This window comes from Canis lupus, chromosome 8, assembly GCF_003254725.2.
Source record: "Canis lupus dingo isolate Sandy chromosome 8, ASM325472v2, whole genome shotgun sequence".
NCBI lineage: Eukaryota > Metazoa > Chordata > Mammalia > Carnivora > Canidae > Canis > Canis lupus.
Window position 1 is genome coordinate 2,248,588 of NC_064250.1, and position 12,912 is coordinate 2,261,499.

A 12,912-nucleotide genomic window follows, 5' to 3' on the forward strand; every position below is an offset into this window, starting at 1 on the left:
CGAATTATTTTTGATATCAATTTCCATGCAACTCCATTTTAAAGTAGGATAAAGTTCACTTTTAATTCCCATTCAATCTAAACAGGTATCTTCTTTTCTGACCATCTTCATTTCCTTCATCAGGAAGCTTGGAATGAATGGGGCAGGGGCTCTGTGTCTGCTACTTGGTCTGAAGTGCTCCTGGCTGACCACTTCAGTCCTCTAGGGGGCACTCTAGGCTTTACAAGATACAAAGACTTTTTGATGATGCAAGGGTTGAGCAGTCATAGAGAGACAAAAATCATTTGAGCCAGTCCAGTTATAGATAGCAAAGGTGGGGGCGTGGGGGAAGAGGGTTTGTGTAAAGTTGATCTCAGGGTTTTAGTTCTGCCATTTCAACTTCAGATATCTCGAAGCCATGATCCTATAAATCCACTATGCAGATAATCCTTCAAAGATGCCAGGATAGGAATTTTTCTGGGCATTGTGACCATGAAAACTCAACACAAAGCATCCCATTACCTGTTGTCAATTTTTTAAATCAACAATCCCTCAAATATTGGCCTTGAATCTATTTCAATACTCCAGATATCCTATCTCTTCATACATCTCTGCTGAGAGTGGAGGGAACAGGAATGAAGGGAAGAAGAGGAAAAAGTGAGGAACAAAAAATAGAAGGAAAGGGAGAAGACAAAAATGACTTTGACCAGAAACATGTGACTTGTCCAGACTCAGCTGTGTGGGTGAGCAGGGTGTCTGCCAGTTGCAGAGGAGAGGTGGAGAGATGAAGTTAAATCAGAGGACATATGCAGACATTCTATTTTTCACCAGCAAATTCTGGTTGAATCATTATTAATGCAGATGGTGACTGTCTTGGTTTCTAGAACTCTCCTGATTTTGAGAAATTGCAGTTATTTCTGTAGTATGCACTGCATGTTTTCAGATAGTTTTCCTGACATCAGTGTTTTTATATAATTGAGTTCACACATTGTCTGTCAATTTTGCAATTTGGGGAATGGAGTCATTCTTCCCTGTGATTCTTCAAGGTTCTGTGTAACTCTTCTAGAAATATCATTCACTTTTCTGCGCACACTAGCCCCAACATTTCTTACATAAAGTGTTTTATGAAAAAAAAAACCCTCTTGTCCTCCTATATTGGAAATATCGCCCCTAGCTGCCTGCACCATTGGCAAGCACAATTTTGAAGACATCACTGTGTGGTGTCACTGAGGCACTGTGGGTGGAGTTTTGAGTTCAGTGAATGAGGAGACTGAGGTGTGATTGGTGCTCAGTGATTGTGGTGGAACAGATTGACTGTAAGAACACAGTTTTTCTGGACCCAAGACTCTACACTCTGCACAGTAGGGGTGAAGACACCCCAATAACTGGACAAGGAATCATGAGGAGATACTGGGGAGCTGTGCTGGGGCTCCTGTGGGTGCATGGTTGCTGTGAGTGGGGGCATCGGGACCAGGGCTGGGGAGCGATCTGCAGTCCACAGTGTGTGGGGAGTGGAGCTGACACTGAGGTTTGAGAGGGTCCTACATCATCATGGTTGTGACTTGGGATATTTTACAGGTTTAAAATCTGCATCGGTAACTCCCCAGTGATATCATCTGTGTATGTTTTTCTCTTTCAAGCAGTAGTGACAGGGATGAAGGTGGAGCAGAGCCCTTCAGCCCTGAGCCTGCAGGAGGGAGCCAGCTGTACTCTGAAGTGCAATTATTCTAGTACTCCGGACAATGTGCAGTGGTTCCGACAGAATCCCGGGGGCGGCAGCCTTACCAGGCTGTTTTATATAGCTTCAGGGATGATGCAGAGCGGAAGGCTAAACTGCACACTGAATGCTAAGGAACGGTTCAGCACCCTCCACGTCGCGGCCTCTCAGCTGGAAGACTCAGCCACCTACCTGTGTGCGGTGGAGGCACAGTGCTCCCTGGTGATCTGCAGCTTGCCCCCAAACTGCCGCTGGGCCTGCAGCACCAGCACTTCCCTGGGGAGGGCATGTGCTTGCACAGAGCCGCACGTTTTCAGATTTTCAGATTTATGTTACAGCATTTTTTTCTCCTAAAATAGGCTCAGCAGAACTTTCATTATACTTGCATATCTTGCCCTTTTACTTTCCAGAAAGCTCTTTGCAGGTAAAAAGCTCAACCATGGAAGCATTGGAGCAAGTGATAGAGATGCCTATATCCGATGCCCTGGGAAAACAACCTCCTGGCAAGCTGCATACAAATTATGTATAAATTACTAAAATGGAAAAGACTAAAAAAATGGTCATCTACAAATAGAGATGACTGAAATTTTACTCACCTGTGAGTAGTTGTTTTTATAGAAATATAAAGATAATATATGCAATATTTTTTCAAGTCTGCATTCAGCTTTATCATTCCTGGAAGTGCAAAATATAATAAAATGATTTCATTGAGAATCAAGCACTCTACTTTTCTTATCACATATATGTTCTATTTCAGTAAGACAATATTCTGTAAATAAATACTATTATTTTATGCACTGATAAAGGGAGGATTTTAGAGCATAACTGACTTGGATAAGCTCATATTATTCCTATATTACTGAATCAGAGATGACAGGATGACTTCTATTGGTCACTTTATACAATGTGTTGACATGTATCACTGACAAAAGTATCAATTTCAGTCACTTCTAAATAGCACTTTGTGGAATGTTGGAGAGGATGTGGAGAAAGAGAAATCCTCTTGTACTGTTGGTGGGAATATGAACTGGTGCAGCCACTCTGGAAAACTGTGTGGAGGTTCCTCAAAGAATTAAAAATAGACCTGCCCGTCGACCCAGCAATTGCACTGCTGGGTATTTACCCCAAAGGTACACATTCAATGAAACGCGGGGACACCTGCACCCCGATGTTTCTAGCAGCAATGTCCACAATAGACAAACTGTGGAAGGAGCCTCGGTGTCCATGGAAAGATGAATGGATAAAGAAGATGTGGTTTATGTATACAATGGAATATTCCTCAGGCATTAGAAATGACAAATACCCACCATTTGCTTCAAAGTGGATGGAACTGGAGGGTTTTATGCTGAGTGAAATAAGTGAATCGGAGAAGGACAAACATATGGTCTCATTCATTTTGGGAATATAAAAAATAGTGAAGGAATAAAGGGGAAAGGAGAAAAAAATGAGTCGGAAATATCAGAAAGGGAGACAGAACATGAGAGACTCCTAACTCTGGGAAAAGAATGAGGGGTGGTGGAAGTGGAGGTGGGGGGGGTGACGGTGACAGGCACTGAGGGGGGCACTTGACGGGATGAGCACTGGGTGTTATTCTGTATGTTGGTAAATTGAACACCAATAAAAAATAAATTTATAAAAAAATAGCACTTTCTGGGGAAGAGCTAATGGATATTTTCATTCTGTTCCACGAAAATACATTGCTCTTCCTTGCATTTGAATGAATCTATTCCTCATGATTTTATAAGATCATTCCCAGTTTGAAAAAGGGGGCAGAAAGCTTCCTGGACCCCCTAAAGGAACTCTTCTCTGTTGTAGCCAGAGAAAAAGCCTTCTGAACCCAAACCCAAAGTTGAAACTTGCATATGGCACATTTAGAGCACATATTAAATTCTAGCATGATCTTTTATTATGTTATGTATTTTTAAATATATTTTTTTATTGGAGTTCAGTTTGCCAACATAGTGTATGACACCCAGGGCTCATCCTGGCAAGTGCCCTCCTCAGTGCCCATCACCCAGTCACCCCATCCCAATGCCTGCCTCCCCTTCCACTACCCCTTCTTCATTTCCCAGAGTTAGGAGTTTCTCATGTTTTGTCACCCTCTTTGATTTTTCCCACTCATTTTCTCTCCTTTCCCCTATAATCCCTTTCACTATTTCTTATATTCCCCATATGAGTGAAACCATATAATGATACCCTTCTCTGATTGACTTACTTCACTCAGCATAATACCCTCCATTTCCATCCACGTCGAAGCAATTTGTAGGTATCCGTCCTTTCTGAGGGCTGAATAATATTCCAGTGTATATATAGACGACATCTACTCTATCCATTCATCTTTTGATGGACACCGAGGCTCCTCCCACAGTTTGGCTATTGTGGACATTGCTGCTATAACACTGGGGTGCAGGTGTCCTAGCTTTTCACTGCATCTGTAGCTTTGGGGAAAATCCCCAGCAGTGCAATTGCTGGGGCGTAGGGCAGGTCTATTTTTTAACACTTTGAGGAACCTCCACACAGTTTTCCAGAGTGGCTGCACCAGTTCACATTCCCACCAACAGTGCAAGAGGGTTCTCCTTTCTCCACATCTTCTCCAACATTTGTAGTTTCCTGTCTTGTTAATTTTCACCAATCTCACTGGGGTGAGGTGTATCTCATTGTGGTTTTGATTTGTATCTCCCCGATGGCAAGTGATGCAGAGTATTTTCTCATGTGCTTGTTGACCATGTGAATGTCTTCTTTGGTAAAATTTCTGTTCATGTCTTTTGCCCATTTCATGATTGGATTGTTTGTTTCTTTGCTATTGGTTTAATAAATTCTTTATAGATCTTGGATACTAGCCCTTTATCTGATACGTCATTTGCGAATATCTTCTCCCATTCTGTAGGTTGTCTTTAGTTTTGTTGACTGTTTCTTTTGCTGTGCAGAAGCTTTGTATCTTGATGAAGTCCCAATAGTTCATTTTTGCTTTTGTTTCTTTTGCCTTTGTGGATGTATCTTGCAAGAAGTTGCTGTGGCCAAGTTCAAAAAGGGTGTGTGTTGCCTGTGTTCTGCTCTAGGAGTTTCATGGATTCTTGTCTCACATTTAGATCTTTCACATATTTTGAGTTGATCTTTGTGCCTGGTGTAAGAGAACGGTCTAGTTTCATTCTTCTGCACGTGGCTGTCCAAGTTTCCCAGCACCATTTATTGAAGAGACTGTCCTTTTTCCAGTGGATAGTCTTTCCTGTTCTGTTGAATATTAATTGACCATAGAGTTGAGGGCACATTTCTGGGTTCCCTATTCTGTTCCAATGATCTGTGTGTCTGGTTTTGTGCCAGTACCACACTGTCTTGATGACCGCAGCTTTGTAGTACAACTTGAAATCCGGCATCGTGATGCCCCCAGCTCCGGTTTTCTTTTTCAATATTCCACTGACAATTCAGGGTCTTTTCTGATCCCACACAAATCTTAAAATAAGTTGTTCCAACTCTCTGAAGAAAGTCCATGGAATTTTGATAGGGATTGCATTAAACGTGTAAATTGCCCTGGGTAACATTGACATTTTCACAATATTAATTCTTTCAATCCATGAGCATGGAATATTTTTCTATCTCTTTGTGTCTTCCTTAATTTCTTTCAGAAGTGTCCTGTAGTTTTTAGGGTATAGATCCTTTACCTCTTTGGTTAGGTTTATTCCTAGGTATCTTCTTTTTAGTGCATTGTAAATGGGATTGATTCCTTAATTTCTCTTTCTTCAGTCGCACCGTTACTGTATAAGAAAGGACCTGATTTCTGTGCATTGATTTTGCATCCTGCCATATTGCTGAATTGCTGTATGAGTTCTGGAAATCTTGGGGTGGAATCTTTTGGGTTTTCTGTGTACAGTAGCATATCATCTGCGAAGAGGGAGAGTTTGAAATCTCTTTGCCAATTTGAATGCATTTTATTTCTTTTTGTTGCCTGATTGCTGAGGCTAGGACTTGTAGTACTATATTGAATAACAATGGTGAGAATGGACATCCCTGTCATGTTCCTGATCTTAAGGGAAAGGCTCCCAGTGTTCCCCATTGAGAATGATATTTGCTATTGGCTTTTCATAGATGGCTTTTAAGATACTGAGGAATATTCACTCTATCCCTACGCTGTGAAGTTTTGATCAGGAAACACATTTTTCAAGAGCATCAGAATAAAAAATATATATGACAAAAGACTAAAAAGTGGCCATGGTTCAAGATCTTTTCTTTATTTCCCTGATGGCAAGTGATGCAGAGCATTTTCCTATGCTGGCTGTTCTCTCTTTAAATCTTAGGTCAAGTTCATAGGTGTTCAGGGTGTTTTGAAAGTTATCCAGGTAAGTTGGTGGGGTCAGGTGATTTGAGGACTCTTACTCTTCTGCCAACTTGCCCCACCTCTCCCAAGGAAAGGGTATTGATAGGAAGGACTGGCATCTGGAGAAAAAACAGATGGAGGTAAGTGGGCAGATTTCCAGGAGCTGGGAGCAAAGGCAGCTTCCTGAGTATGTGACCTGTGCAGTTACAGAGCCCCCACCCTTTCCAAGGACCCCAGCCTTGGTTTAATGCTATGCTATCACTGGGTTGAAATTCATAATAATTTTAGCTTTGTACTTGTCTTTTATAAGTCAAGTCTCATAAGTGGGAGGATCCTGAGCACATGTTCCTGGGGCAGCAGGACACAGGCAGAAACACATGCAGTCTCAGGTTCTGGGTCACAGCAGGCTGTGTGCAAGGTGAGCTGTGGGCAGGGCCACCTGCTGTGCCTCTGCCTGCTTTGGTCTGTTTGGGGCTCTGACATGCAACAAAGAAATGCAGTAAATTTTGTTGGGAAATTAGTACAAAAAGAAAGTGTATACGTGGGCATTTCAATAAAGCAGTTTGGCAGTTCCTCGCACAACTAAACATACTCTACCGTATGATCCAGCAGTGGCCTTCCTGAGTATTTACTCAAAGGAGTTAAAAACATATGTCCAAACACAGACTTGTACACAGGTGTTTTATAGCAATTTTATTCATAATTGCCAAAACTTGGAAGTAGCAGTAAGTCCTTCAATAAGGGAATGAATAAATAAATTTTGGTGCATCCAAACAATGGAACAAGATTTACTACTAAAAAGAAAGGACCTATCAAGCCATGAAGAAATAAGGGAATCTCGTATGCATTTTATTAAGTCCAAACAGCCAATCTGAAATGGCTACTTGTGGTATGATTCTGATTCTATGACTTTTGGAAAAGGCAAAACACTGGAAGGAGTAAAAGATTGTGGTTGCCAAAGGTTGAGTGGAGTGGGAAGAATAAATAGAACACAGAGATGTTGAGTGTAGTGACCTATTCTCGATGATACTACAGTGGTGGATACAGGCCTCATACATTTGTTCATGCCATTAGAATGTACAAGAGTGAAACCTAATTAAATTGTGGGGCTTGGGTGCTATCATGTGGCAGTATAGGCTCCACCATTGTGAAAGGTGTCCTGGGGAATGGGAGAGGCCATGCCTGTCTGGGGACAGGAGTTGCACTGGAAGCCTCAGTACATCTGCCTTATTTTTCTTTGAAAATGGTTGAAATGATTGAAAAGAAGAAAGTCTTTAAAAAATTAAATTCAGAGACATGAAACTAATACGCTTGGAGAGTTAAAGCATTTTAGAAAAATGACTCCCTTGGGATCCCTGGGTGGCTCAGCAGTTTAGCACCTGCCTTTGGCTCAGGGCGTGATCCTGGAGTCCTGGAATCGAGTCCTGCCTTGGGCTCCCTGCATGGATCCTGCTTCTCCCTCTGCCTCTCTCTCTCTCTCTCTCTCTCTCTCTGTGTGTGTGTGTGTGTCTGTCATGAATAAATAAAATAAAATCTTTAGAAAAAGAAGAAAAAAAGAAAAATGACTCCCCTAGAAACATTACCTAGTGATACCATTTCTCCTCTTTTTGAATAAAGTATCCAATTTTTCATTTTGAAATGATATAAAAAATTGTATAGATACCTCTGACTGGAAATTTTGAACCTCCAAACTGAAGTTTCAAGGAGAAAGCTGGAATCTAGTAAGCTTTTAAGCTGTTTTAAAAAGTGCATCTTGCTTTCCATATTAGTAGGCTCTTTTGCCTTGTCTATGTGTCTCAACTATGAAGAGCCCTTCTTTTTATTGTATAATATATATATTATATATAATAGAAATATAAAAGAAATGCATCTCCAGAAGAACATCCTGCTTACACATGGTTCAGCCATGGAATCTCCTGGTCTCATGGTCCATGAAAGACTTTACACTCAGCGAAGAGAGTCCCAATTTATTCCATGTTAATATGGATTTAGTTCCTTTGATATATTATAGATCTCACAGGAAAACTAAAATCCCAGATAGGTTCTCATCTTCAGGACCATTTCTCTGCTTCTGAATAAGCCTGAGGGTTGGTTAAGATCAACCCACTAGATCATATGTAGTTGTGAGTATGGTCTTGGGGTTCCATGATACAGACAATTTCACCCCACTCTGACACCCATCCACAGTGCACACAACCAGAAAGTTAACATTTGCTTTGTTATATAGCGTAAAAGAAATTTAGAGTTGGAATGGCCCTTAGAAATCCTAGAGCCCAACTTCATTTTACAAAACAGAGACTGTATACAGATGACATAAGTGGAACTACTAGTGAGTGAGCTGGGTGAGAAAGACAGAAAAAGACAGTGGGTTTCCACACTTCCTCTTTAGCATTCTTACCTCTGCCTCCTTGCTATAGGACCATCCTGCAGGGTAAAGAGAAAGTGCCTAGCGCAAGCCTGATCATCTCTCTGCCATTTGGGTCTGAGAAAGCCTTAGTCTAAACAGTTTGAATGCCTGAATGGAGACTTCCAACATGTGTAAATGTCTGACAACTTGGGCAGGAAAGGAGCCTCAGATTGTGCCACTGTTATCCTACCAACAAACTCATCCATCACACTCTTTTTCTGTAGGATTAAGCAAAGGTAATGGTGTCATGTGAATACCTACAAGTATTTCTAAGGAGTTTCCCCCAAATAGCATACATATTTATTATCCCAGGTGGACGTCCCTTGAAGGACGAGTGTAATGTCATAAATCACACATTGTTTGCAAAAAGGATCATTGGAGTTGCAAGACTCATGAGCTGACAGTCTATGAAGAAGGTAGATGAAGGTTTTCTAGGCCAAACTTTGACCATAAGTAAAACAGTATTCTATGAAATCATTGTAAAGCCAGGAATTTTGCCCAAGCTGTGGCCTTATCTGTGCAACAGTTAACACATGGAAGAAAGTAATTCATAAAAATGGTCACATTCACACAATTACTTTCAGTTTTGAGTGTCAAGCCTCAAAAGTGAAAATAATACCTTCCTCTGAGAAGAGGAAAACTAGCCCAGAGTAGAGTTTGAGAATTCTTGTTTCATGGGGAATGGGTGAGAGAATGGAAGGTTCTCGGAATCAAGACATTTTCCATATTTAAAAACACAATTCATATATACACATATTTTATGTATTGAGTTGATATTCTTCACTGTAGCTATCATTATTTTTTTATAATAAATTTATTTTTTATTGGTGTTCAATTTGCCAACATACAGAATAACACCCAGTGCTCATCCCGTCAAGTGCCCCCCTCAGTGCCCGTCACCCATTCACCCCCACCCCCCACCCTCCTCCCCTACCACCACCCCTACTTCATTTCCCAGAGTTAGGAGTCTTTATGTTCTGTCTCCCTCTCTGATATTACCCACACACTTCTTCTCCCTTCCCTTTTATTCCCTATTACTATTATTTATATTCCCCAAATGAATGAGACCATATAATGTTTGTCCTTCTCTGATTGACTTACTTCACTCAGCATAATACCCTCCAGTTCCATCCACGTTGAAGCAAATGGTGGGTATTTGTCGTTTCTAATGGCTGAGTAATATTCCATTGTATACATAAACCACATCTTCTTTATCCATTCATCTTTTGATGGACACCGAGGCTCCTCCCACAGTTTGGCTATTGTGGACATTGCTGCTAGAAACATCGGGGTGCAGGTGTTTAATGTCTTTTTGTTGTCTGATTGCTAAGGCTAGGACTTCCAGTACTATGTTGAAGAGCAGTGGTGAGAGTGGACATCCCTGTCTTGTTCCTGATCTTAGGGGAAAGGCTCCCAGTGCTTCCCCATTGAGAATGATATTTGCTGTGGGCTTTTCATAGATGCCTTTTAAGATGTTGAGGAATGTTCCCTCCATCCCTACACTCTGAAGAGTTTTGATCAGGAATGGATGCTGTATTTTGTCAAATGCTTTCTCTGCATCTAATGAGAGGATCATATGGTTCTTGGTTTTTCTCTTGCTGATATGATGAATCACATTGATTGTTTTACGGGTGTTGAACCAGCCTTGTGTCCCGGGGATAAATCCTACTTGGTCATGGTGAATAATTTTCTTAATGTACTGTTGGATCCTATTGGCTAGTATCTTGTTGAGAATTTTTGCATCCATGTTCATCAGGGATATTGGTCTGTAATTCTCCTTTTTGGTGGGGTCTTTGTCTGGTTTTGGAATTAAGGTGATGCTGGCCTCATAGAACGAGTTTGGAAGTACTCCATCTCTTTCTATCTTTCCAAACAGCTTTCGTAGAATAGGTATGGTTTCTTCTTTAAACGTTTGATAAAATTCCCCAGGGAAGCCATCTGGCCCTGGACTTTTGTGTCTTGGGAGGTTTTTGATGACTGTTTCAATTTCCTCCCTGGTTATTGGCCTGTTAAGGTTTTCTATTTCTTCCTGTTCCAGTTTTGGTAGTTTGTGGCTTTCCAGGAATGCGTCCATTTCTTCTAGATTGCCTAATTTATTGGCGTATAGCTGTTCATAATATGTTTTTAAAATCGTTTGTATTTCCTTGGTGTTGGTAATGATCTCTCCTTTCTCATTCATGATTTTATTAATTTGAGTCTTCCCTCTCTTCTTTTTAATAAGGCTGGCTAATGGTTTATCTACCTTATTAATTATTTCAAAGAACCAACTCCTGGTTCTGTTGATGTGTTCCACAGTTCTTCTGGTCTCGATTACGTTGAGTTCTGCTCGAATCTTTATTAACTCCCTTCTCTCCTGGGTGTAGGATCTATTTGCTGTTTTTTTCTCTAGCTCCATTATGTGTAAGGTTAGCTTTTGTATTTGAGTTCTTTCCAGTTTTTGAATGGATGCTTGTATTGCGATGTATTTCCCCATTAGGACTGCTTTTGCTGCATCCCAAAGATTTTGAACGGTTGTATCTTCATTCTCATTAGTTTCCATGAATCTTTTAAATTCTTCCTTAATTTCCTGGTTGACCCTTTCATCTTTTAGCAGGATGGTCCTTAACCTCCACGTGTTTCAGGTCCTTCCAAACTTCTTGTTGTGATTTAGTTCTAATTCAAGGCATTATGGTCTGAGAATATGCAGGGGATGATCCCAATCTTTTGGTATCAGTTCAGACCCGATTTGTGACCCAATATGTGGTCTATTCCAGAGAAAGTTCCATGTGCACTTGAGAAGAATGTGTATTCAGTTGAGTTTGGATGTAAAGTTCTGTAGATATCTGTGAAATCCATCTGGTCCAGTGTATCATTTAAAGCTCTCGTTTCTTTGGAGATGTTGTGCTTAGAAGACCTATCGAGTATAGAAAGAGCTAGATTGAAGTCACCAAGTATAAGTGTATTATTATCTAAGTATTTCTTCACTTTGGTTAATAATTGATTGATACATTTGGCAGCTCCCACATTCGGGGCATATATATTGATGATTGTTAAGTTCTCTTGTTGAATAGATCATTTAAGTATGATATAGTGTCCCTCTTCACCTCTCACTACAGTCTTCGGGGTATATTTTAGTTTATCTGATATAAAGATGGCTACCCCTGCTTTCTTTTGAGGACCATTCGAATGGTAAATGGTTTTCCAACCTTTTATTTTCAGGCTGTAGGAGTCCTTCTGTCTAAAATGAGTCTCTTGTAGACAGCAAATAGATGGGTCCTGCTTTTTTATCCAGTCTGAAACCCTGCGCCTTTTGATGGGGTCATTAAGCCCATTCACATTCAGAGTTACTATTGAGAGATATGAGTTTAGTGTCATCATGATATCTATTCAGTCCTTGTTTTTGTGGATTGTCCACTGAACTTCTTCTTAAAGAGGAATTTTAAGAATCCCCCTTAAAATTTCTTGCAGAGCTGGTTTGGAGGTCACATATTCTTTCAGTTGCTGCCTGTCTTGGAAGCTCTTTATCTCTCCTTCCATTTTGAATGAGAGCCTTGCTGGATAAAGTATTCTTGGTTGCATTTTCTTCTCATTTAGGACCCTGAATATATCCTGCCAGCCTTTTCTGACCGGCCAGGTCTCTGTGGAGAGGTCTGCTGTTACCCTAATGCTCCTCCCCATAAAAGTCAGGGATTTCTTGTCTCTTGCTGCTTTAGGGATCTTCTCTTTATCTTTGGAATTTGCAAGCTTCACTATTAAATGTCGAGGTGTTGAACGGTTTATATTGATTTTAGGGGGGGATCTCTCTATTTCCTGGATCTGAATGCCTGTTTCCCTTCCCAGATTAGGAAAGTTTTCAGCTAGAATTTGTTCAAATACATATTCTGGCCCTCTGGCCCTTTCGGCACCCTCGGGAACACCAATTGAACGTAAGTTTTTCTTCCTCAGGCTGTCGTTTATTTCCCTTAATCTATCTTCATGGTCTTTTAATTGTTTGTCTCTTTTTTCCTCAGTTTCTCTCTTTGCTATCAACTTGTCTTCTATGTCACTCACTCGTTCTTCCACCCTCATTGTTAGGACTTCTAGTTTGGATTGCATCTCATTCAATTGATTTTTATTTTTTTTTTTCAATTGATTTTTAATTTCTGCCTGATTAGCTCTAAATCTGCAGTCATGAAATCTCTTGAGTCCTTTATGCTTTTTTCTAGAGCCACCAGTAGCTGTATAATAGTGCTTCTGAATTGGCTTTCTGACATTGAATTGTAATCCAGATTTTGTAACTCTGTGGGCGAGAGGACTGTTTCTGATTCTTTCTTTTGAGGTGAGGTTTTCCTTCTAGTCATTTTGCTCAGAGAATTGTTTAATTTGATGCAGTTTATTGTTATGCAATATATGCAATAATAAAAGCCATTAAATATTTAAATTTACTATGCCGTATCTCCCCACAGTGTTGCTCAAAGTTTCTTGTGTGACCCAAATGCAAAAAATTTCTCATGTAGGCTTTTATTGGCCTGATAGTAT

At 40.5% G+C, this 12,912-nt stretch overlaps 1 gene segment (V, D, J or C); it reads left to right on the top strand.

The window, feature by feature from the left end:
• The first annotated feature begins 1,058 nt into the window (after window positions 1-1,058).
• On the top strand, window positions 1,059-2,374 carry LOC112657761 (T cell receptor alpha variable 22-like). The segment is given in 2 exon segments: window positions 1,059-1,430; window positions 1,623-2,374. Coding segments are annotated over 2 exon segments (618 nt in total).
• The last annotated feature ends 10,538 nt before the right edge of the window (window positions 2,375-12,912 follow it).